This window comes from Elephas maximus, chromosome 22, assembly GCF_024166365.1.
Source record: "Elephas maximus indicus isolate mEleMax1 chromosome 22, mEleMax1 primary haplotype, whole genome shotgun sequence".
Classification (NCBI taxonomy): domain Eukaryota; kingdom Metazoa; phylum Chordata; class Mammalia; order Proboscidea; family Elephantidae; genus Elephas; species Elephas maximus.
In genome coordinates, this window is record NC_064840.1 from 44,686,139 (window position 1) to 44,711,524 (window position 25,386).

The following is a 25,386-nucleotide window of genomic DNA, read 5'->3' on the forward strand; positions in this document are numbered from 1 at the left end:
TAAATAAATGGGATCTCATAAAAATTAAAAACTTTCATTTGTCAAACGGCTTTACCAAAAAGGTGAAAAGACAAGTTACTGACTGGAAGAATATCTTGGAAACCATATATTCAACAAGAGCCTAATAACCAAAATATATACAGAACTTTGACAATTTAATGACAAAAAGCCAAATATAACCCAATCACAAAATGGGCAAAGGACTTGAATAAACATTTCACCAGAGGACATTCAAATGGCCACCAAACACAGAAGAAGATGCTCAGTATCATTAGCCATCAGAGAGATGCAAATCAAAACCACAATGAGATATCATTTCACTTCCACTAGGATGGCTAAAATATAGAGAAAACAACAAATGTTGGCGAGAATGTGAGGAAACTGGAACCCTTACTAGCTAGAAAAAAAAAACACCCAGTGCCGTCGAGTGGGAATGCAAATTCTTATAGCCATTGTGGCGGTTCCTCAAAAAACTAAAAATAGAACTACCTTATGACCCAGCAATTCCACTCCTGGTATATATACAAAAGATTTGAAAGCAGAGACTCAAACAGAGATTTGTACACCAACGTTCACTGCAGCACTATTCACAATAGACAAAAGGTGAAAACAACCTAAATGCCCATCAACAGATGAATGGATAAACAAAATGTGGTACATATATACAATAGAATACTACTCAGCCAGTAGGAGAAATGAAGTCTTGATACATGCTACAAGGATGGCGCTTGAAGATATCATGCTGAGTGAAATAAGTCAATCACAAAAGGATCTCACCTATATAAAAAGACAAGAAGAGGCAAATGTATAGGGACCAAAGTTTATTAGTGGTTATTAGGGGCGGGAGGGAGGGGGGAAATGCAGGGTTAACAGTGACAGAAATATTGCATTGCTTAAGGGTAGGGTTACACAGTTGATTATAATAATTGTTGTCAGTAAGTTGTACCCCTGTATAAAGTTGTATGACAGATATATTTACAACAATGGCAAAAAGAAAAAAAAAAGTAGCTGCTGAGGCCGACTATGTATAACCAAAAACCTCATGGGATTTGCTTTCTTGGTTTAGGGTCATGGTTTCATGGGACATGCCCGTTAATTGGTCTAATAATATGTTTAGTGCCTCTGTTCTACCTCCTAGTTTGATGTATAGTGCCTGGGGTCTTAAAAGCTTGCAATTGGCCACCCAAAGCACAACAACCAGTCTCTATTTGCCTGAAACAACAGAGGAACAAGGAGAATCAGCAATAGGAGGAGGATATGGAATGTGTGGCTAATTGCCTCCACGAACAACTGCCTCCCTTGCTATGAGACCAGAACTGGATGATGCCCAGCTACCATTACTGAACACCTTGATCAAAGACTTCATAGAAGAATTCTGATCAAAAGGGGGAAAATGCAGAATAAAATTTCAAATTCTCACGGATTTGACTTTCTGGAGTCATGAAAGCTGGATGAACCCCTCAAACTATTGTGGAGATAATCATTAAACCCTGAACCAAAAATATTCCCTGAAGTCTTCTTAAAACCAAACAACAGCTTAGCTTAACCAGCAAAAAAGGTCTGCCTTGAGCATTGTGCACTTCTAAGAATTATCTATATGGAAACAAACTGGCAACAGCAATGCAAAAGATTAGCTAGGAACCTTAGGTGGGAGTGAATTTATGCTAATGGTGGAGGCACAACTCGGAAAAGGAGGGTAAGAATGGTTATACAACTTGAAGAATGTAATAAACGTCACTAAATGGTACATGTAGAAAACTGCCGAAATGGTTTATGTTTTGTTGTACATAATTCTCAACAACAAAATTAATAAAATCATATTAAAAAGAAGTAGGATGACTCCCAATGCGTTAAGTGTCCAACGCTTCCTCATGACCAGATTCAGGTCAAGAATTCTTGGCAGAAATACTACAGAAATGATGCTTTGATCTTCTCAGTGCATCATATGAGAAGGCATGCTATGTTGACCTGTTCCACCACAGGTGATGCCCTGGTTGAGTTTGTGTTTGCCAAGAATTTGCACTATAATGTCACCATTTTCCCCTTCATATCTGTGTAGTATTTTGTGAAGAAAGATGTTGATATTATATTAACATCCTGTTCCTCATCAACCCTCCATTCACCAGTTTGGGATTCACGGAGGACTCTTGTCTGTATCACCTTCCCTATAATAATGGACAAATGGTGCCTATCTATTTTTATCATTCCTCCTACATTTGTTAGTTGAACTTAAGGAAGAACTTTCTCTTTTCTTTCTATCATTTATTCATTATGCTAGTATGGCTCCAAAAATTCCTATTTTATTCAAAGGGTTGTAATCAGGTATTTATTTTGTTGCTCAAATTAGATTTGGCCAGTGGGGATTCCTCCAGTCTGGCTTCTGGGTCCTTTTGCACATCCTGTCATTCTTTGAACATTACTTTCTGGTCCAAGATGTTCCAGGCTCATCTTGTATGTTTGCTATACAACCCTTGGAACCGAGCATTTTCCCAAGTAGCCCTAATTCCTTTTAGTGGAGAGTGATATTTAGAAACCAAGATATGAGCACTTAGTGCATTCATTACTACGGGTACGCCATTATCTCTACACCCTCCCAGTGTACACAACTAATAAATACGTGTGTTGTGTATACACACACACACACACCTATAATTTTCTGTACATAAACTAAAAAACCATGAGTTCATACTGATCCTTGCAGTTCTAATCTAGTGCCTTAGTACTCTTTTTAGCCTTTCCCCTCCGAACGTTGTAAATCCCTGCAGACAGTAAGAAAGTTGGCTCTCATTATCTTCAGTATATTTACTTATTTGTTAAATCAAATAACTTACTTCTTCAATGTAACCAATCTCCCAACCATCCTAGCTGCCATCTCTACACTCCTTACTCTTACCTCTCCATTTCTTCAGATGCCAACTCTGCTGCTGTCAATGTCTCCATGACATTGCCTCCATAGGCAAGGCAAAAGAAGTTGGGAAGGGAAGATGACCCTAATAAATATTTCTAATAATGAACAGTACTTATAAAAGACCCTAAAAATTTCAAAATAAGTAAACTCTCTAAAGGAGAACAGGTTTCATCATATAGAACTACTAAGCAGAACTATATGATAGAAAGACAGCACTAGCAGCAAGACCAGCTAGATAATTTGTGATGCCAGTGCAAAATGAAAATGCATGGCCTCATGTTAAAAAATTATTAATAATTTCAAGATGGTGACAGCAGAGCATTAAACCAAACATGAGGCCCTATGAGACTGTACAGTTCACTTGCCCATGAAGCTGGTCCCGATTACCAGACAGCACAAGTCAGTAAGGGCCTGATAACTCAGAGCTTTACAATTATGCTGATAGTTCATAAATGTCCTTAAATTTATGTCACTATAAAAATGCAAGACAGCTTTAATGGTCTTTGGCAGTGACATGCCTGGAGTATACCAGATGGGAGATTTTCCTCATTAAGGAACAGAAACGTGGCAATCTCCACTTTCAGTGATAGTCTTTCCTGCTGAAAAAGAGGGGATATGATTCTATGTATGCAGAGCATCTTCAGTGTGTAAACTGCTGCACTAGGCTCTCTGGAATACATGAGTATTGTTACAATCTTCTAAAAGTTCAAAACCTAGGTGAGATTACTGACCATGTGAACTTGCTACATCCGTCTAGGCAGAAGTTATAATTACTTTTATTGTTGTTGTTAGCTGTTGTCGAGTAGGTTCCGACTCATAGCGGCCCTATGTACAACAGAACGGAACGCTGCCTGGTCCTGTGCCATCCTCACAATTGTTGTTATGCTTGAGCCCATCGTTGCAGCCACTGTGTCAATCCACCTCATCGAGGGTCTTCTTTTTCGCTGACCCCCTACTTTACAAAGCATGATGTCCTTTTTCAGGGACTGGAAACATGTCCAAAGTATGTGAGACAGTCTTGTCATTCTTGCTTCAAAGGAGCATTCTGGCTGTATTTCTTCCTAATTATTTTTAGGTTTCTCAACTTGGTTTAATATAGCTTGACCTTCTTGGCTTGAAGAGAGATTAGATTTAAGAATATTCATTTTTTTCTATTTTAGCAGGTAACATCATAAGCTTTGAGGCTCTGATATTTGCAATTTGTTCATCAAAAGCCTTTCAAACTGATGTGTATAGTATTTGTCTGAAATTTCTCATGCATCAAGAGCATGTTTTGGTTGCAAACTGGGATTCTTATTCTAATGCTTCATAGTTATGTAAATATCACATCAAGGCAGACAGCTGTCAAATAGCCTGTGGGCAGCAGCAGTTTAATGTGACTCCATTATGTGTCTGGATAGAATTTTACATTTAATCACTGATTGCACCCTTCAGGACTTCAGTATAAAATCATGTATTAGGATGCTATTTCATAAAAACACCCAGTAAGAGATTATTGACTCAAGTGTCTTAAAACTAAAATGCAGATTACTTTTAAAAACGTAGGATAACCAATTTAAAAACATCATATAATCTCTCAGTAAAATATAGCTTTTTTTAAAAAAAGAAAGACAAAAATGGCAAATATGAAACGCTGAATTCCCACTTGACGTATCTTTCCTTCCTCTGTTCCTCCCTTATGATATTAGTTTAAAAAATAATTCCTAAAATCTTTCATACGTAAACATTTTTTTAGTTCCCTTACAAGGTCAGTTTTATTAACCAAAAAAAACTCATTGCCATTGAGTCAATTCCAACTCATAGCAACCCCATAGGACAGAGTAGAACTGCCCTATAGAGTTTCCAAGGAGCGCCTGGTGGATTCGAACTGCCAACTTTTTGGTTAGCAGCCATGGTTCTTAACCACTACGCCACCAGGGTTTCCTCGGTTTTAGTAGTCAACACCAAGTATGCTGCCTGTAATTGGTATAAGCTGCCACTAGGTGAATCATGCAGAAATAGCCGGATTTTTCTAAAAGCACAGAACACAATGACAATTAAGATTTCCCTTAGCTATGATTTAAAACAAATATTCTATAATTATTAAAAAATGCTTAGATTAAACACCCTGCCAGCAGGCTTTTCTCCTTTACAGTGGTTTCTTCCTGGCAAGCTCAAAAAGAGAGAGAAAAACTTAAACTAATATCTTAATAGCAGTTTTCTACATTCTAAGAATTGCTTTAAAAATTTTAAGGCTAAAGCTAGAAGAAACATTGTAGAGTAAAAACTTCATGATTCTCTTTTCCCAAATCAGGTTTCTTAGCCACTTAATATTTTTAAACAGCCTGCCTTCTCTTGCACACATTTGTATATAACACTTAAGGTACCCATTAACACTTTCCTTCACTTCTATTTCAAAATTTTGCCATTTAGCTCTTGATATGAGTTTCTTTCTGGAACTCCAGAAATACAAAATTCTAGCAATATGTGATGATAATTTTACACCTTTAAATGGGATATGAGGTTTTTCAGCAGGATATGAAGTCATTTCACTAGAACACAGCTATCAAATTGTTACTAAGTGATGTGTTTTTAAAGTACTTTTACAGAGAAGAACATTATTTTGCTCATGTAAATATAGTACTATATTGCCTGAAATTAGGAAGAAAACATGAATAATTAGTAGTACTCTACACAGTTAGAAAAAAGGTATAAAAATCACATGATCAAAATAGAAATTTATTAGAATCAAAAAATACATTTACTAGTAAATGAAGTCTTGTGCCATACCTCAGTACTGCAAAAGCCTAAACAGTCTAGAATTTAAGAGATTATTGATAACAAAAAGCAAGTCACAACATAAAATAAATCTGCATCATTTTTATGCAGTACATACAAAGAAACTATGTAAATAAAAATAGGTAAAAAGTAATAAAATGTAATAAATTTGAATGACTTGGTATACTGAATTCAATAATTCAGTAATATCCCATACAAAACACAAAGTAATAATATTTGAAGGAATTCTGCCTGTGCTTACAGAAAAACAAATGTTTTATTGAACATTGGCTCACCACAAGCTACATAAAAAAATAGAATGAATCCTAACAGAAGCTTCTATACCAATAAGTATCATCATAAAAGCACCAAAAATGTATTAAAAAAAAGATTAAGCTGGAAGTACATAGAGTTTAATCTTTGTACTAAACACCCTAAAAATGATCATATTCAAAGTTAAGTAAATTATCAGTCCCGAAGCATGAAAATCTAACAACATAGCTAGAATTCAAATGACTCTCTTCACCAGCGGGTCTTAATGCATTTGAAACTGAGTCATCACTATCTTCAAACAATAAATTGTCCTCAGGCTCACCAAGGACGTTACTAATTCCACATTTTTTAAGGTGATTTATGGGTTACTGGGTGTTTTTTTCACCATTACCTCTTGCTTTACAGTACATCTTGCTTATTGGCTATCACATTTACATTAAAAAATCTACTATTTTGCACATTAACTTGGCCAGTGGGATATGGCGCCTACTTACATTTTCCACCTTTCGAGGTTACTGGGAAGCTACTATCCCACTGACAGTAAGGACCTGTATAACCGTTTGAAATGGAAGAAACAGACATTCTATTTTCACATAATGCCGATTTCGCATAACAACATGGTCTTTGGAAACTAACCTTGTCGATAAGTGAGGAGAGGGTGTATTCCATCAAATTTAAATCCACCCACACATTTTTGAAGTAACAGAACATAACTTCAAAATCTTAAGCCTATATTCACCTGTACCACTCCTCCCTCATAAACTCTCTAAGTGACATATTGATACAGACATATGACTGAAGGTTAGGCCTCCTGGAATTAGAGCTAACAGACTCTTCTACTGGCCAACTTTCCTAGGAGAACTGTAACGAGGTTATAATAGTAAGAAGACAGAACAGGACATCCTACTTTGGTAAGTAGTGTCTGGGGTCTCAAAAGCTTGCGAGTGGCCATCTAAGATACATCTATTGGTTCCAACACGTTCCTCTCAATATTTATTTTGACGCTTAAACTGCCCCAAATTTGGCCAATGGGAGCTCATCAAGCTGGCTTCCTCATTCTTCTTTGAATGCTTCTTAATTTTTCTGGCACAAGATGTTTCAGGCTCATGTTATACTTTCCCTGCCCAGTCCTGAAATCAGCCTTTTCTCCAAGACACCTTGGTTCATTTTAGTGGAAAAGGGTACGTAGAAACCAAGATCCCAAGATCTGGAAAAACACACACACACACTCTCTCTCTTAGGTTTATATTTATTTCCATAGCTACCTACTTGTTAAAAACCATGATTCACACCAGGATCTTCTATTTCAACATATCATGGGGTTAACTCTAATTTTCTTTTTTCATATTTGTAATTCCCTTCTTAGACAATAAAAATCTTGTATCTACGTACTGATTTGATCAATCACCCGGTAAGTAACTAATCTTTTGTGGATATCCCTCACTTCTTCCCTACCCTGCAGGGATGTCCTTTTCACTTAGCTGGAGCTCTGACATCTTGTGCCAGGCCATCCATCTGCAGGAATGCCGTTTTCACCAGATTCGGGCTCCAACAACCCACACCACACCCACTGTCTCCTCCTCCACATGGTCACCTTTCTCACCCTGCGCTGGGTGTCTTTTGGACTGAATTTGCAGGGAAGATTGAAAAGAAGGGAAGAACAATTCAAATTTCTTAACAGCTGAATTTTCCTTAGTATTTTTAGGTACATTTTTAAAAACAGAGATCATATAGGCAATTTAGATCCTTGAGTTAGGCCAATAATTAAAAAATGTAAGAAACCAATACACTGTGAAGGGATATGGCATAAATGTTCTTTGGCTTTTAAGCAAATCCATTATTTTATATTATTGATAATTCTCCTTAAGTATGCGATAATCAAAAACCAAACTCTGTTGCCATGGAGTCAATTCTGACTCATAACAACTCTATAGGACAGAGCAGAACTGCCCCACAGAGTTTCTAAGGCTGTAAATCTTTACGGAAGCAGATTACCACATCTTTCCACAGTGAATAAGCTAGTTGGTTGGAACTGCTGACCTTTTGGTTAGCAGGAAGCACTTAACCACTGCACCACCAAACAGGTTTGGTTTGGTTTTATGTGATAATTCTGCTTATTTTCAGCATTTACTGTTTCATTATCCTTAGTAATACCATGTCTGTGCTCAGTGGACTACTATTCACAGTAGCTGATGCTACATGCATTTGCTAGTTACCTTTTGGCCTTGCATTTGTAATAATGGAAACTGGGTGAGTTTTGGCAAGGTGGTAGTGGAATGTGCCTTAACAAACTAACAAAACTCACTGCCTTTGAGCGAATTCGAACTCCCAGCGACCCTACAGGACAGAGGAGAACGGCCCCATAGGATTTCCAAGGCTGTAAATCTTTACGGAAGCAGGCTGCCACATATTTCTTCTGTGGAGCAGCTGGTGGCTCAAACCATCAACCTTTAGGATAGCAGTAAGCATTTTAACCACTGCACCCCCAGGGCTCCTTAAACGTGCCTTAATGACCAGCAAATACAGAAATGGCTTAGTTAGGATTTTAAGTATACAGGTAACTTTTATGGTTTCTAAAATTTTTCTTCAATGTTATATAAAAAAAAAAAAGATCTGTGATTGTCAATGAGATCTTAACTGTCTCTCTCCTAAGAAGAAAACAGTTAAGATTATTTTATTTCCTTCATTCTATCAGGAATATTTTACTCTTTCACCATTTACATTGATAGCTGTAAAAAGTAACTGTTGCTACTCTCTTTCTTCTTCAGACTCTAGACTAGGCATAATATACACAGGGCTACACTTCCTCCTCCCATACCCACTGCTATCTCTAAATTGAAGTTGACCTACAAGAAGAAACCCTGATCTAGATCTTAAGATCCTTGGAAGCAGGCACTACGCTTACTTACTGTCGTAACTCCATCTCCTGGCTCATGAATGAACAGAAAGATGAATAAATACAATATGAGCAAAGCAGTTTGGACATTCTGTCCTCTCTTTTCCATCCCTCTCTATTTAGAGATAGAATTCCATTTTTAATTAAAAACATTTTCAAAAGCCTCAGTATGAAATCAGACTATTTTAATCAGAAATTTTAAACAAACTAGTCACCAGTTATTTTTGGAATAAAGGATAGCACACTACCTCTGTACTCGGTACACTCGAGTCCATGGAGGCACAAGGGCTAGGATCCGAGCCACCAATTCTATTAGGTCACTAGGAGAATAACTCTTGTATCTTCCTGATTTCCATAGCTCATAAAGTCCTGTTCCACGAATCACCAGGGTAGGGTAGAGTTTCAAACCATCAGGACGAAAAGCAGGGTTCTCAAAAAACTCCTGTAAACAACAACAAAAAAATTACATCAGACTACTCATGGTGAAGTTTCAATCCCAGGTCAGCTTCTCTCACACACCCAGCAGGCCCTCAAGCTGTCTTTCCTTCCCAACAAGGGAGGGTGTACAGAAAGAATAGAAGCTCCATTTTTTAATGGCCTGACTGGCGAAAGCAACTGTGTTCCACACTACAAGCTCCTCCACAATCCAGTCCCTGTCTATCACTTCACACACCTCATGTCACCCCTCACCACTCTCCCTCTTGGCCTTTGAAAAGGCAATTTCCTCTGCCTGGAAAGTTCACCAACTTTTCTTCATCAAGGTAACTGCTACTTCTAGGTCTTAGATTGAATGCCACCTCTTCAGAGAGGCCTTCCTGGCCTTCAAATACTAGCTGTCCCAGTCAAAAAAAGAAAAAGGGTGCTATTGAACCTATTTCCTCTTTTTTAAAATCACCGTACTTATAATTTATTCCATGTCTGCATTATCCTGAAGACTGTATCCTCTTTTTTTTTTATTAACTTTTATTGAGCTTCAAGTGGACGTTTACAAATCAAGTCAGACTGTCACAAAAAAGTTTATATACACCTTACTCCATACTCCCAATTGCTCTCCCCCTAATGAGTCAGCCCTTCCAGTCTCTCCTTTCGTGACAATTTTGCCAGCTTCCAACTCTCTCTATCCTCCCATGCCCCCTCCAGACAGGAGATGCCAACACAGTCTCAAGTGTCCATGTGATACAGATGGCTCACTCTTCATCAGCATCTCTCTCCTACCCACTGTCCAGTCCCTTCCATGTCTGATGAGTTGTCTTCGGGAATGGTTCCTGTCCTGGGCCAACAGAAGGTTTGGGGACCATGACCACTGGGATTCCTCTAGTCTCAGTCAGACCATTAAGTATGGTCTTGTTGTGAGAATTTGGGGTCTGCATCCCACTGATCTCCTGCTCCCTCAGGGGTTCTCTGTTGTGCTCCCTGTCAGGGCAGTCATCGGTTGTGAGCGGGCACCATCTAGTTCTTCTGGTCTCAGGATGATGTAGGTCTCTGGTTCATGTGGCCCTTTCTGTCTCTTGGGCTCTTAGTTATCGTGTGACCTTGGTGTTCTTCCTTCTCCTTTGATCCAGGTGGGTTGAGGCCAATTGATGCATCTTAGATGGCTGCTTGTTAGCATTTAAGACCCCAGATGCCACATTTCAAAGTGGGATGCAGAATGTTTTCATAATAGAATTATTTTGCCAATTGACTTAGAAGTCCCCTTAAACCATGGTCCCCAAACCCCCACCCTTGCTCTGCTGACCTTTGAAGCATTCAGTTTATCCCGGAAACTTCTTTGCTTTTGGTCCAGTCCAGTTGAGCTGACCTTCCGTGTATTGAGTATTGTCCTTCCCTTCACCTAAAGCAGTTCTTATCTACTAATTAATCAGTAAAAAACCTTCTCCCACCCTCCCTCCCTCCCCGCCTCGTAACCACAAAAGTATGTGTTCTTCTCAGTTTATACTATTTCTCAAGATCTTATAATAGTGGTCTTATACAATATTTGTCCTTTTGCCTCTGACTCATTTCGCTCAGCATAATGCCTTCCAGGTTGCTCCATGTTATGAAATGTTTCACAGATTCATCACTGTTCTTTATCGATGCGTAGTATTCCATTGTGTGAATATACCACAATTTATTTAACCATTCATCCATTGATGGACACCTTGGTTGCTTCCAGCTTTTTGCTATTGTAAACAGAGCTGCAATAAACATGGGTGTGCATATATCTGTTCGTGTGAAGGCTCTTATTTCTCTAGGGTATATTCCGAGGAGTGGGATTTCTGGGTTGTATGGTAGTTCTATTTCTAACTGTTTAAGATAACGCCAGATAGATTTCCAAAGTGGTTGTACCATTTTACATTCCCACCAGCAGTGTATAAGAGTTCCAGTCTCTCCGCAGCCTCTCCAACATTTATTATTTTGTGTTTTTTGGATTAATGCCAGCCTTGTTGGAGTGAGATGGAATCTCATCGTAGTTTTAATTTGCATTTCTCTAAAGGCTAATGATCGAGAGCATTTTCTCATGTATCTGTTAGCCGCCTGAATATCTTCTTTAGTGAAGTGCGTGTTCAGATCCTTTGCCCACTTCTTGATTGGGTTGTTTGTCTTTTTGTGGTTGAGTTTTAACAGAATCATATAGATTTTAGAGATCAGGCGGTGGTCGGAGATGTCATAGCTGAAAATTCTTTCCCAGTCTGTAGGTAGTCTTTTTACTCTTTTGGTGAAGTCTTTAGATGAGGATAGGTGTTTGATTTTTAGGAGCTCCCAGTTATCTGGTTTCTCTTCGTCATTTTTGGTAATGTTTTGTATTCTGTTTATGCCTTGTATTAGGGCTCCTAAGGTTGTCCCTATTTTTTTTCCATGATCTTTATTGTTTTAGTCTTTATGTTTAGGTCTTTGATCCACTTGGAGTTAGTTTTTGTGCATGGTGTGAGGTATGGGTCCTGTTTCATTTTTTTGCAAATGGATATCCAGTTATGCCAGCACCATTTGTTAAAAAGACTATCTTTTCCCCAATTAACTGACACTGGGCCTTTGTCAAATATAAGCTGCTCATATGTGGATGGATTTATATCTGGGTTCTCAATTCTGTTCCATTGGCCTATGTGTCTGTTGTTGTACCAGTACCAGGCTCTTTTGACTACTGTGGCTGTATAATAGGTTCTGAAATCAGGTAGAGTGAGGCCTCCCACTTTCTTCTTCTTTTTCAGTAATGCTTTGCTTTTCCGAGGCTTCTTTCCCTTCCATATGAAGTTGGTGATTTGTTTCTCTATCACATTAAAAAATGACATTGGAATTTGGATCGGAAGCGTATTGTATGTATAGATGGCTTTTGGTAGAATAGACATTTTTACTATGTTAAGTCTTCCTATCCATGAGCAAGGTATGTTTTTCCACTTAAGTAGGTCCTTTTTAATTTCTTGTAGTAGTGCTTTGTAGTTTTCTTTGTATAGGTCTTTTACATCTTTGGTAAGATTTATTCCTAAGTTTTTTATCTTCTTGGGGGCTACTGTGAATGGTATTGATTTGGTTATTTCCTCTTCAATGTTCTTTTTGTTGATGTAGAGGAATCCAAGTGATTTTTGTATGTTTATCTTATAACCTGAGACTCTGCCAAACTCTTCTATTAGTTTCAGTAGTTTTCTGGAGGATTCCGTAGGGTTTTCTGTGTATAAGATCACATCATCTGCTAATAGAGATAATTTTACTTCCTCCTTGCCAATCCGGATGCCCTTTATTTCTTTGTCTAGCCTAATTGCTCTGGCTAGGACCTCTAGCACAATGTTGAATAAGAGCGGTGATAAAGGGCATCCTTTCTGGTTCCCGTTCTCAAGGGAAATGCTTTCAGGCTCTCTCCACTTAGAGTAATGTTGGCTGTTGGCTTTGTATAGATGCCCTTTATTATGCTGAGGAATTTTCCTTCAATTCCTATTTTGCTGAGAGTTTTTATCATAAATGGGTGTTGGACTTTGTCAAATGCCTTTTCTGCCATCAATTGATAAGATCATGTGGTTTTTGTCTTTTGTTTTATTTATATGGTGGATTACATTAATGGTTTTTCTAATATTAAACCAGCCTTGCATACCTGGTATAAATCCCGCTTGGTCGTGGTGAATTATTTTTTTGATATATTGTTGAATTCTATTGGCTAGAATTTTGTTGAGGATTTTTGCATCTATGTTCATGAGGGATATAGGTCTGTAATTTTCTTTTTTTTTTTGATGTCTTTACCTGGTTTTGGTATCAGGGAGATGGTGGCTTCATAGAATGAGTTAGGTAGTATTCCGTCATTTTCTATGCTTTGAAATACCTCTAGTAGTAGTGGTGTTAACTCTTCTCTGAAAGTTTGGTAGAACTCTGCAGTATAGCCATCCGGGCCAGGGCTTTTTTTTTGTTGGGAGTTTTTTGATTACCGTTTCAATCTCTTTTTTTGTTATGGGTCTATTTAGTGTATCCTCTTTTAATAATGAAATATATTTAGCTGTTTAAACTTTTAAAAAGTTGCGACAAAGATTATCTAGCCTGCAAAACCTAAAATCTTTATTTACTATAATTGCCCTTTACAGAAAAAGTTTGCTGATACTCAGATATGACTATTTTGTCCTCAGGCCAATTGGAACCATTCCTGACCTGAGATACACACTGTCCATTTTTTATCTGGACACTGAGGAATATATCTAATTAATCTACTTCTAGCATGGTCATTTCTTGCACTATGTCATCCCAGCTGGCTACCTTATTTCTTTACTTGAGGTACAACAAGGAGACCCCAGGCATTCTTCTTTCCATGACTTTGCACTGATAATTTGCTCTTATCTTGATTTTGTATGAAATGTACTGGAGGAATGATGGACTCGTCCACTTCCCTCTCACTCTCACCTTGGCATTAGTGTCCACACAGCCAGCAGTGATGTTCTACATCTCATGAACTGTGAAAGCCAAAATTCTTTTTATCTTCCACTATATTGTTCTTTGAAAAGCTTTCCATTGTTTAACTTGTATTTCAGAGAAATGTAACTATAGACTTTTTTTGATCTCTATCATTAATTTCTGTCACATTCTTAAATGCTATATTTTTTGTGCACCGTTTGGTCTTAGAGATATTCTTCTGTAATTGCGTGCAGTTTTCCCTGTAACATTCCCATCTTAAAGATTCATCAGGTCTTTATCCTGTAATCATCCACAAAGAACATGCATGCAGGCCATTCTTCACCTAACGCGAATCCACATTCAAACACAGGATTTCAGAAAACTACTTCTGGTACTTGTACAATAAGTGTAGGAGACATATGGTCTCATGTCTTTTCCAGGAATGAAAATAGATTGTATTGGTTCTGGGCTTCTGGCCACACATGAAGAATTAAAATAGGTGTTTCTCTCCTTTCTTTCTAAAAGCACACTAAAACAAAAGCAAAGATTAAAAAAAAAAAAAAAGTATAAACACCAGAGTACAAGAAAAGGAGACAAGTGGGAGACACGTGACAGCAATACAATTTTGGAAGACAGAAAATTAATGGACGGTTGATAAATGACTTGGCAATAAAGGAAACTGTGAACAAAGTATTTGCAAAATAATACTTTTTGCAGGAACTGGAGCAAAGGCCAGCTCAATCATACCAGAGGCCGTGAGAGGCTCATGAACTTGAAGTACCAGGCACTGGGCAAGACAGGGGACAGGCATGGAGATAAAAACAGGCGCACTGGATGGGGGGATTTATTCCTCCTTCTGTAGCCCTTCCTGTACAGGCAGATGAGGTTTGTTCCCTGAAGAAACTGGAGAGACTCTGAGATTCCAAATACAGTAAAACCTTTGAAAGCCAGAACACCTGTTTAAGGAGGAAATCTAGCAGAGAAGGAAAATTCAAATATTTTCCATTAAAAAGGAGAGGTAGAAAAGTGTGAAGACTGCACCCTGTCAAAGGCAGAAAACTTGCGAGACCTGGAAAAACAGGGCAGTCCCAGTGAGTTCTGGCTCTCACAGGCTTCACTGTACAAAAGAAGGCCTGGTGAGGATTGAGGCTGGAAATATGGTTTTTCAAGGCTGTGACCTATAGGAAGCAGGTCGCCAAGGCCCGTCTTCCATGGAGCCTCTGGGTGGGTCTGAACCACCAACCTTTGAGCTAGTAGTTGAGCACTTAACTATTTGCTCCATTCACGCTTTCCTATGAACTATCTAGAAAAGGCAAATTCATAAGAGACAGGAAACAGATTAGAGGTTACCAGGTACTGGAAAGCACAGGAAATGGGGAGCTATTACTTAATAGGTAAACAGTTTGTGTTTGGGGAGAATGAAAATTTTTAGAAATAGGTAGGGGTTGCACCACACCATGAATGTAATTTATGTCACTGAACTGTATGCCTAGAAATGGTCTAAATGGCAAATTTTATGTTATATATACTTTACCATGGTAAAAAAATAATATTAAAAAAGGGAATAGGAGGGAAAAAAATATTCCTCTATATGGGTACGTATATATGTATATATGCAGAAAATACATAACAGGAGAGAATTATTTGGGAAAGAAGGTAACCTTGCTGAAATGAGTATGTATGGTTACAACTCTCTGAAATGCAACTTAGTAGTATATTGAAATTCTTAAAATGTTTATATCTTTACCTAATAATTCCACTCAAGGAAAATTATGCTAAAGAAATAATCCTAAATACAAAAAAAAAAAAAAAAGGTACAGGCATAAAGTTTGTTTACGTATAGTATTAGTAACAATATAAAAAACTAGAAATATCCTAAATTTTGAAAAATTTGGGAGTAGTTAAGCAAATTATAGCATATTTATTCAACAGAAATTAAGTAGATATTTAAATATGCTAAGAGACCAGGCCACAATACAGACAAATGCTTGTTATAACATTAAGTAAAAAAGCAATTAAAAAAAATTACCTATCACATATACCTAAGTATGTGTCAGGATGTACATGTGTAAAACCAATCTCACCCCAAAAAGGCCTAAGCATAGAAAAACTCTGGAAGGGAATATATTAAAACGCTAGGGTTTGTCTGGTGTTGGGGCTGTGGGTGACTCCCTTTTCTGTTCTGTGTTTCTAATATTCTATAATGAAAATATACTACTTTTTCTTTTATAGTTTTTAAAACAGCTTTATTGAAATACAGGAGTTAAATTAAGTTTTCATTAAAAAAATTGTATATAAATATTGAACTTTATTCTTAGGTGTTGAATTTCACCGGGCTGAAGAATTTTAAGTACTTGTTAACAATTAGAATTCTCTATATTAAACTTTCTAAGATGAAAATGGAATGTAATTTTTTTTTTCCATGAATTAGGTATAACTATCTCATGATAACAAACATGCATTTTTTCACAACAACTGCTCTAGAAAATATACTACTTTTATATCGGAAGAAAATTAACAGTAAACAAAAAAAGCAGAGGCAATATAAGAAGTGTGCAGAGACATTCTAAATTAGCCTGGATTAAGGCAACACTTACTGTAAACTGTTCAATGTCTCTTTCTAGTCCCACATTTGGCAGATCAGGCATCATATGAGCCACCACTTTGAAACCAGAATCTTTGGCCAGGTGAAACGATTCACATACTGCCTTAACAGTGTGGCCCCTGAGGAAAGAAAATTTGCTACCTGTTACACAAATACATGGGCAATAAAGTTAACACAAGGAGCACAGGGCAAACATTCTCTGAGATATTAACAGAAATTGTATAACTAAGAATCATAAGTCTGGGAAAAAAAAATCCCAGGAAGTCTTTTTTTTTTTTTTAACACCTCTGAGAAGGCTTGGAAGTAAATCATTTTACTTCTGAGATATTTTTCAGAAATTCCCTTATATGTCTACTCAAAGTTCTGAAAGTAAATGGCTGGGTGAGCAAGAGTTAATTTATACTAAAGTTATTTTGCTAGCATCATCAGCCAAAATAAACTTACTAATGTAAAGACCTAAGTTAAAAACAAGAATAATGAGCTCAAGATCATGCAGAAGCAGCAGTTTGTTATGCTCTTTCCTTTAAAAATCTTGTGAATATTTGAAATACTAGAGGCATGGCTTCCAGCATCACAGCAATTATGCAAGCCACCACAGTACACAAACTGACAAACAGGTGGTGGACCTTGACATTAAAATATTTAAAATGTAACTCTTTATTTCCACTCACTACCTTTTACCCCAAACCTGCTACTCTTGTATCTTTTCCATCTCAGCAAATGGTATCAGGAGTCATAGAGTTGCCCAGGCCACAGACCATGAAATCACCCTTAATTCTGCTCTGTCTTTCACTTCTACATCCAGTCTATCAGTAAGCCTGCTGGCTCTAACTTCAAAATATACCCAGAACCTGATAAATTCTTGCATATCCACTGCTACTACCCTTGTCCAAGCTGCCATCATCTCTTACCTGGATAACTGAAGGAACTTCCTATCTGGTCTCCCTCCTTCCACTTATCGTCTTTCTCAGCTCTAATCCATTGTCTACACAGCAGCCAGCATGATCCTTCTGAAACGTCAGCCATTTCATGTTACTAGTCTACGAGACCTTCTCTTTACCTTTGGAATAAAATGTAAAGTCCTAACCATGACCTTCAAGGCCCCTGGTGATCTGATCCCAGGCTACCTCTCTAACATCATCAACTACCTCCTTACCACATTGCTCATTTTGCTTTACCCACATGTACTGTTCTATTCATCTTCAACCATACTAAGTATGTTCCATCTCAGGGCTTTTGTACTCTGGGTTCTGTCTGTCTATAAGGCACCTCCACCCCATCTTTGCTGTGGCTGAGTCCCTCACTTCATTCAGGTCTCCGTTCAAATGTCTTTTCCTAAGGCTATCATATCTGATAAGTAGGCTCAAGCATAGGAATCATTTTGAGGATGGCACAGGACCAGGCAATGTTTTGTTCTATTACACATAAGGCCAAGGAGCCCTGGTGTCTCAGTTGTTAGGCGCTTGGCTGCTGACCAAAAGGTTGTTAGTTCAAACCCACCAGCAGCTCCATGGGAGAAAGACGTGACAATCTGCTTCCATGAAGATGACAGTCTGGGAAACCCTATGGGGCAGTTCTACTCTGTCGTATGGGGTCGCTATGAGTTGGAATCGACTGGAAGGTACACACAACATACATAGGTTGCCGTGGGTCGGAGTCAATGCCATGGCAACTAACCACAACATCATATCTGACATAGCCCACTACCCTCACTCCAGTGTCTCTCTGTGGTAGACAGTTTCCCATGATGGCTGCCATCAATTCTCCCCATTAGAAGGTGGAGTCTCTTTCCCCACCCTTGAATCTGGACTGGTCTTGTGACCTGCTTTGACCAATAGAATGCAACAGAAATGGCACTGTGCCCACTCTGGGACTTCTTGTCAAACGGCCTGGCAGTTTCCGTTTTGGCTTTCTCTGGGGAGGCCAGTGGTCGTAATGAAAAGAACATCAAGCTAGACTACTGAATGATGAGACACGGTGTAGAGTGAGAGAGAGGGGACATGGAGGAGCGCCAAGGCATCCAACATACAAATAAGTTCTTGAACTTTCATCTAGTCCAGCGCCAAGCGAATGTGGCTGAGTGACACTACATGATGCTACATGGAGCAGAAAAACGAACCAGCTGAGCCCTCCCCAAGTTTCTGACCCACATAATCAGGAAAAATAATAAGTCATTGTTTTAAGCCACTCCATTTCGGGATAGCTTGCTACCTAGCAATTGATAACTGAAATCTTTTTGAACTATTCACTCCGTTTATTTTTCCTTGTAAAAATTATCTCAATAAGAAATTACTTTGGTTGTCTACTGTTTATTATCTGTCTCTCCCTCCAGAATACAAACTGTATGAGGAAAAGGACTTTGTCTTGCTCAGTATAGTATTTTCAGTGCTTGGAACAATGCCTGGCCCATTTCAAGACCCAATAAATATTTGTTGGGTAAATTAATGAACTAAAAAAAAAAAAATCTTGTGAAATTATTTGTAGAGAGAGAGGAAGAGTGAAACCTCTACTACAAAATAGAGTTCACTCTGGAGGGACAATTTGGAGGCCTCTTAAAAAAGAGAGAACAGAAAGACAACACACAATACAGGGGAGGTCAGCACAACTGGACTAAACCAAAACCAAAGAAGTTTCCTGAATAAACTGAATGCTTCGAAGGCCAGTGTAGCAGGGTAGGGGTTTGGGGACCATGGTTTCAGGGGACACCTAAGTCAATTGGCATAATAAAATCTATTAAGAAAATATTCTACATCCCACATTGAAGAGTGGCATCTGGGGTCTTAAATGCTAGCAAGCAGCCATCTAAGATCCATCAATTAGTCTCAACCCACCTGGATCAAAGGAGAATGAAGAACACCAAGGACACAAGGCAATTATGAAGCCAAGAGACAGAAAGGGCCTCACGAACCAGAGACTACATCATCCTGAGACCGGAAGAGCTAGATGGTGCCCGGCTATAACCAATGACTGCCCTGACAGGGAACACAACAGAGAACCCCTGAGGGAGCAGGAGAGCAGTGGGATGCAGACCTCAAATTCTCATAAAAAGACCAGAAAAAAAAAAAAAATTTTTTTTTTAATGGTCTGACTGAGACTAGAAGGACCCCTGTGGTCATGGCCCCCAGGCCCTCTGTTGGCCCAGGACAGGAACCATTCCTGAAGCCAACTCTTCAGACAGGGATTGGACTGGACAATGGGTTGGAGAGGGATGCTGGTGAGAAGTGAGCTTCTTGGATCAGGTAGACACTTGAGACTCTGTTGGCATCTCCTGCCTGGAGGGGAGATGAGAGGGTGGAGGGGGTTAGAAGCTGGTGAAATGGACATGAAAAGACAGAGTGGAGGGAGGAGGTGGGCTGTCTCATTAAGGGGAGAGTAATTGGGAGTATGTAGCAAGGTGTATATAAGTTTTTGTGTGAGAGGCTGACTTAATTTGTAAACTTTCACTTAAAGCATAATAAAAAAAAAAAGAGAACAGAGAAAAATTTAGTGAGAAAGCAAATCATTTGGGGCCAGCTAGAAAAATCATCTGGTGCCACAACCAAATAAAAGCGAGCCTTAACAGGCGCTCCTTGGAAACTCTGTGGGGCAGTTCTACTCTGTCTTATAGGGTCACTGTGAGTTGGAATCGACTCGACAGCACTGGCTTTAACAGCAGTTATGGACAACTAAAGACTGGGTTAATCCTCCCCACTACCAAGAAGTTTCCATTCACCACAGAGCATAGAAACCATGACTCCATCTCACTTTCTCTGGATGCTCCCACCCATTTCCATGGCTTTGGTTTCTGATCTCTTTTTGCTAATAACTCTCAAATTTTTTTGACTAGGCTAGAGCTCTCTCCTGAATCTCACACCCAAGTATCTAATACTGTAAACCTTCGCTGTACAATACAGTAGCCACGAGGCATGTGTAGTTATTCAAATTTGCATTTAAATTAATTAAAATTAAAATCAGTTCCTCAGTTTCATCACCATACTGGACAGTACAGTTATAGAACATTCTGATCATTGAAGAAAATGTTTTCTTAGATACCCCTGCTCTAAAGCAAACCTCCAACTACTTGTTCCACAAGTCCCTAAAACTCAACATATCATAATGAAACTCATCTTCCCTCAAAATCTGTTGCTACACCATGTCTTCTCTCTTAGTGAACAGCTCCACCATCCCCATCCAGTTACTCAAGATGGAGACTGGGTATCCTCCTTTACTTCACATTCTCTCCTACCTTCATCTCTCATTAGTCACCAAACACTATCTTTTTCAGGCCACCATTATTTCTTGCTTCTTGTAGAAATGTATTTAATTGGTCTCCTTTCTTCTAGCTTGTTCTAGTCTAATCCATGCTCCATATTCTACCTAAAGTGATATTTCTAAAATACAGATATGCTCACATCACAACTTAACTTGAAATCCTTGAATGGCCCACTACTGTCCTTGGATTAAAGCCCAAACTCCGTAGGATGACTTAAAATGAAAAACCAAACCCACTGCCATCGAGCTGATTACGACTCATGGCTATAATGTGTTACAGAGTAGAACTGTTCCAAAGGGTGTTCTTGGCTGAGATCTTAACAGATGTAGATCACCAGGCCTTTTCTTCTGTAGTGCCACTGGGTGGGTTTGAATCACCAAATTTAGGTTAGTAGTCAAGTGTAAACCATTTGCTCCAACCAAGTACCTGGATGACTTATTGTTAGTTGCCATCAAGTCGATTCTGACTCATGGTGACCCTAACTGTTATAGAGGAGAACTGTTCCATAGGATTTTCTTGGCTGTAATCCTAACAGAAACAAGTTGCCAGGACATTTTTTTTTTTTTTAATTTTTATTGTGCTTTAAGTGAAAGTTTACAAATCAAGTCAGTCTCATACAAAAATTTATGTACACCTTGCTATATACTCCTAGTTGCTCTCCCCTTAATGAGACAGCACACTCCTTCTATCCACCCTCTATTTTTCCATTCATTCAGCCAGCTTCTGACCTCCTCTGCCTTCTCATCTCCCCTGCAGACAGGAGCTGCCTACATAGTTCCATGGGTCTACTTGATCCAAGAAGCTCACTCCTCACCAGTATCATTTTCTATCCTATTGTCCAGTCCAATCCCTGTCTGAAGAGTTGGCATTGGGAATGGTTCCTATCCTGGGCTAACAGAAGGTGTGGGGACCATGACCTCTGGGGTCCTTCTAGTCTCAGTCAGACCATTAAGTCTGGTCTTTTTATGAGAATTTGAGGTCTGCATCCCACTGCTCTCCTGCTCCCTCAGGGGTTCTCTGTCGTGTTCCCTGTCATCGGTTGTAGCTGGGCACCATCCAGTTCTTCTGGTCTCAGGCTGATGTAGTCTCTGGTTTATGTGGCCCTTTCTGTCTTGGGCTCATAATTACCTTGTGTCTTTGGTGTTCTTCACTCACCTTTGCTCCAGGTGGACCAATTCATGCATGTTAGATGGCTGCTTGCTAGCATTTAAGACTCCAACGCCACTCTCCAAAGTGGGATGAGAATGTTTTCTTAATAGATTTTATTATGCTAATTGACTTAGATGTCCCCTGAAACCATTGTCTCCAAACCCCCGTCCCTGCTACGCTGGCCTTCAAAGTGTTCAGTTTATTCAGGAAACTTACTTGCTTTTGGTTTAGTCCTGTTGTGCTGACCTCTCCTGTATTATGTGTCATCTTTCCCTTCACCTAAAATAGTTGTTGTCTACTATCTAATTAGTGAATCCCCCTCTCCCTCCATACCTCCCCACTCTAATAACCATCAAAGAATATTTTCTTCTCTGTCTAAACTATTTCTCCAGGTCTTAGAGGTTTCATACAATATTTGTCCTTTTGCAATTGACTAATTTCACTCAGCATAATGCCTTTCAGATTCCTCCATGTTATGAAACGTTTCATGGATTCATCATTGTTCTTTATCAATGTGTAGTATCCCATTGTGTGAATATACCATAACTTCTTTACTCATTCATCTGTTGATGGGCACCTTGGTTGCTTCTACCTTCTTGCTACTGTAAACAGTGTTGCAATGAACATCGGTGTGCATATATCTGTTTGTGTAAAGGCTCTTATTTCTCTAGGATATATTCCAAGGAGTGGGATTGCTGGATCGTATAGTAGTTCTATTTCTAGTTTTTTAAGGAAGTGCCAAATCGATTTCCAAAGTGGTAGTACCATTTCACAATCCCAACAGCAGTGTATAACTGTTCCAGTCTCTCCACAACCTCTCCAACATTAATTCTTTTGTGTTTTTTGGATTAATGCCAGCCTTGTTGGAGTGAGATGGAATCTCACTGTAGTTTTGATCTGCATTTTTCTAATGGCTAATGATCACAAGCATTTCCTCATGCGTCTGTTAGCTACCTGAATGTCATCTTTAGTGAAGTGTCTGTTCATATTGTTTGCCCATTTTTTAATTGGGTTATTTGTCTTTCTGTAGTTGAGTTTTTGTACTATCATGTAGATTTTAGACATGAGACGCTGATCAGAAATGTCATAGCTAAAAACTTTCTTCCAGTCTGTAGGTAATCTTTTTACTCTTTTGGTGAAGTCTTTGGAGGAGTATAGGTGTTTGATTTTTAGGAGCTCCCAGTTATCTAGTTTCTCTTCTGTTGTTTGTGCACTGTTAGTAATGTTCTGTATACTGTTTATGCCATGTATTAGGGCTCCTAGCATTGTGCCTATTTTTTCTTCCATGATCTTTATTGTTTTAGATTTTATATTTAGGTCTTTGATCCATTTTGAGTTAGTTTTTGTGCATGGTGTAAGGTATGGATCCTGTTTCATTTTTGTGCAGATGGCTATGCAATTATGCCAGCACCATTTGTTAAACAGGCTGTCCTTTCCCCATTTAACTGACTTCGGGCCTTTGTCAAAAATCAGCTGTTCATATGTGGATGGATTTACGTCTGGAGTCTCAATTCTGTTCCATTGGTCTATGTATCTGTTGCTGTACCAGTACCAGGCTGTCTGACTACTGTGGCAGTGTAACAGGTTTTAAAATCAGTTAGTGTGAGACCTCCCACTTTGTTCTTCTTTTTCAGTAATGCTTTATGTATCTGGGGCTGCTTCCCTTTCCATATGAAGTCGGTGATTTGTTTCTCCATCTCATTAAAAAATGTCATAGCAATTTGGATCAGAATTGCATTGTATGTACAGATAGCTTTTGGTAGAATAGACATTTTTATACTGTTAAGTCTTCCTACCCATGAGCAAGGTATGTTTTTCCACTTCTGTAGGTCTCTTTTGAGTTCTTGTAGTAGTGTCTTGTAGTTTTCTTTCTATAGTTCCTTTATGTCTCTGGTAAGATTTATTCCTAAGTATTTTATCTTCTTGGGGGCTACTTTAATGGTATTGATTTGGTGATTTCCTCTTTGATGCTCTTTTTGTTGGTGTAGAGGAATCCAACTGATTTTTGTATGTTTTTGTTGTATCCTGATCCTCTGCTGAATTCTTCTATTAGTTTCAGTAGTTTTCTTGAGGATTCCTTAGGGTTTACTGTGTATAAGATCATGTCATCTGCAAATAGAGACACTTTTACTTCTTCCTTACCGATCTGGATGCCCTTTATTTATCTTTTTTTTTTTTTTTAGCCTAATTGCCCTGGCTTGGACCTCCAGCACAATGTTGAATAAGAGTAGTGATAAAGAGTTGTCAGGACTTTTCTTCCACGGTACTGCTGGGTGGGTCTGAACTGCCAACTTTTAGGTTATCAGTCAAGTACTAACCGGTGGCACCACCTATGACTTATAACCTATTGCCATGGAGTCATCTCTGACTCACAACCCTATAGGACAGAGCAAAACTGCGCCACAGGGTCTCCAAGACTATAATATTTACAGAAGCTGACTGCTGCACCTTTTTCCCACAGAGTGGCTGGTGAGTTTAAATCACTGACCTTTTGATTAGCAGTTGAGGACTTAACCACTGCATCAGCAGGGCTCCTCCTATGACTTATAGCCCCCTCAGAATTTGGCCTCTCTTCTTTCCTTTGCAGCCTCATCTTTTACCACTCTCCTACCCTCACACTCTACACTCTAACCAAACTGAATTGTCTAAATGGGCAATGTGCTTGCATCTTCAGAAGCTTACTCATGTTCTTCTTCCTGCCTGAAAAATCTTCCTCTTCCCCAAATAACTAACACATACTCTTCCTTTAAGTCTCAGCTTAGATGTCATTTTCTTCAGAAAGCTTCCCTGACCTTCAAGAAACTTTCTCTTTCTTTCCATCCCCACAGGTACCTCTCTGGCACAAGCCCTTGATTACCTCAGCAGTCCAATCAGTTTTCCTGACTCTAGACTTGCTATATATAAATGCATTCTATTCTGGTTAATCTCTCTCAAGTGTGAAATCCATTAGATTCTTCTCTGTGCTCAAAAATATTCAATATATTACCAGTACTTAAAGGAAAAATTCCAATCCCCTTACCCTGGATTCTTGACTGTTTCTAAGATCTTGGCCAGTGTGTTTCCCTAGTTCCCCTTTACTTCTTTCTCTTAGTATAACCCCCAATCATGTCTATCCAAATCCTACTTAAGTAATCTTTAAGGTCCAACTCAACATGTACCTATCCACTTAAAACCTGCCTTTACTATCCTAGGTCAGTGATCTCTGCTGCCTAACGAACTCCTGGAATCCTTTGTTTTTCTACTAATTTGGCAATTAGTCATAAGGTTCCTTAAACGGTTAACCTCTCCTGTGCATCTTTTCACCTCGACTCAGTTAGTTTCTAGAGAGAAGAAAACTTCATATAGCTCTACCAACCCCTCTAGCTACAATTTTCTTTCTTTCTTTCTTATACTCCAGAATTTCTGTCTTTATCCATTGACCCATCAACCATTCTCTCAACTCCCTGCCAGCTAGCATCTGCTTCATAAAATCTGATCTTTTAAATCTCACCCTGACTTCCTTCTTGTTCAAATCCTTTTGTTCCTGTTCTCCGTGGGTTTTTTTTCCTGCTTTAAATAACTGACTGTGAATGCTGCCTCCTGCTTTCTACATGGGAAAGGTCATTTATGATAAGAACAGGGAGAGAAATAAGCATGTTTTATAGGCTACTAGAAAAGAGCCAGCAGAAAGACTGAAAATGAAGGGTAAAACCAAAAACTCA

The 25,386-nt window shown here is 38.8% G+C and overlaps 1 protein-coding gene across 1 annotated transcript in view; it reads right to left on the bottom strand.

Moving 5' to 3' along the window:
* Window positions 1-25,386, bottom strand: part of ELP3 (elongator acetyltransferase complex subunit 3) — a 118,824-nt gene that overhangs the window by 51,070 nt on the left and 42,368 nt on the right. The window contains exons 9-10 of the mRNA XM_049865695.1: window positions 16,277-16,403; window positions 9,083-9,276 (exon numbers count right to left, since the gene is read on the bottom strand). Coding sequence (XP_049721652.1) covers window positions 9,083-9,276; window positions 16,277-16,403 — 321 coding nt within the window. The remainder of the gene's footprint in view (window positions 1-9,082; window positions 9,277-16,276; window positions 16,404-25,386) is intronic.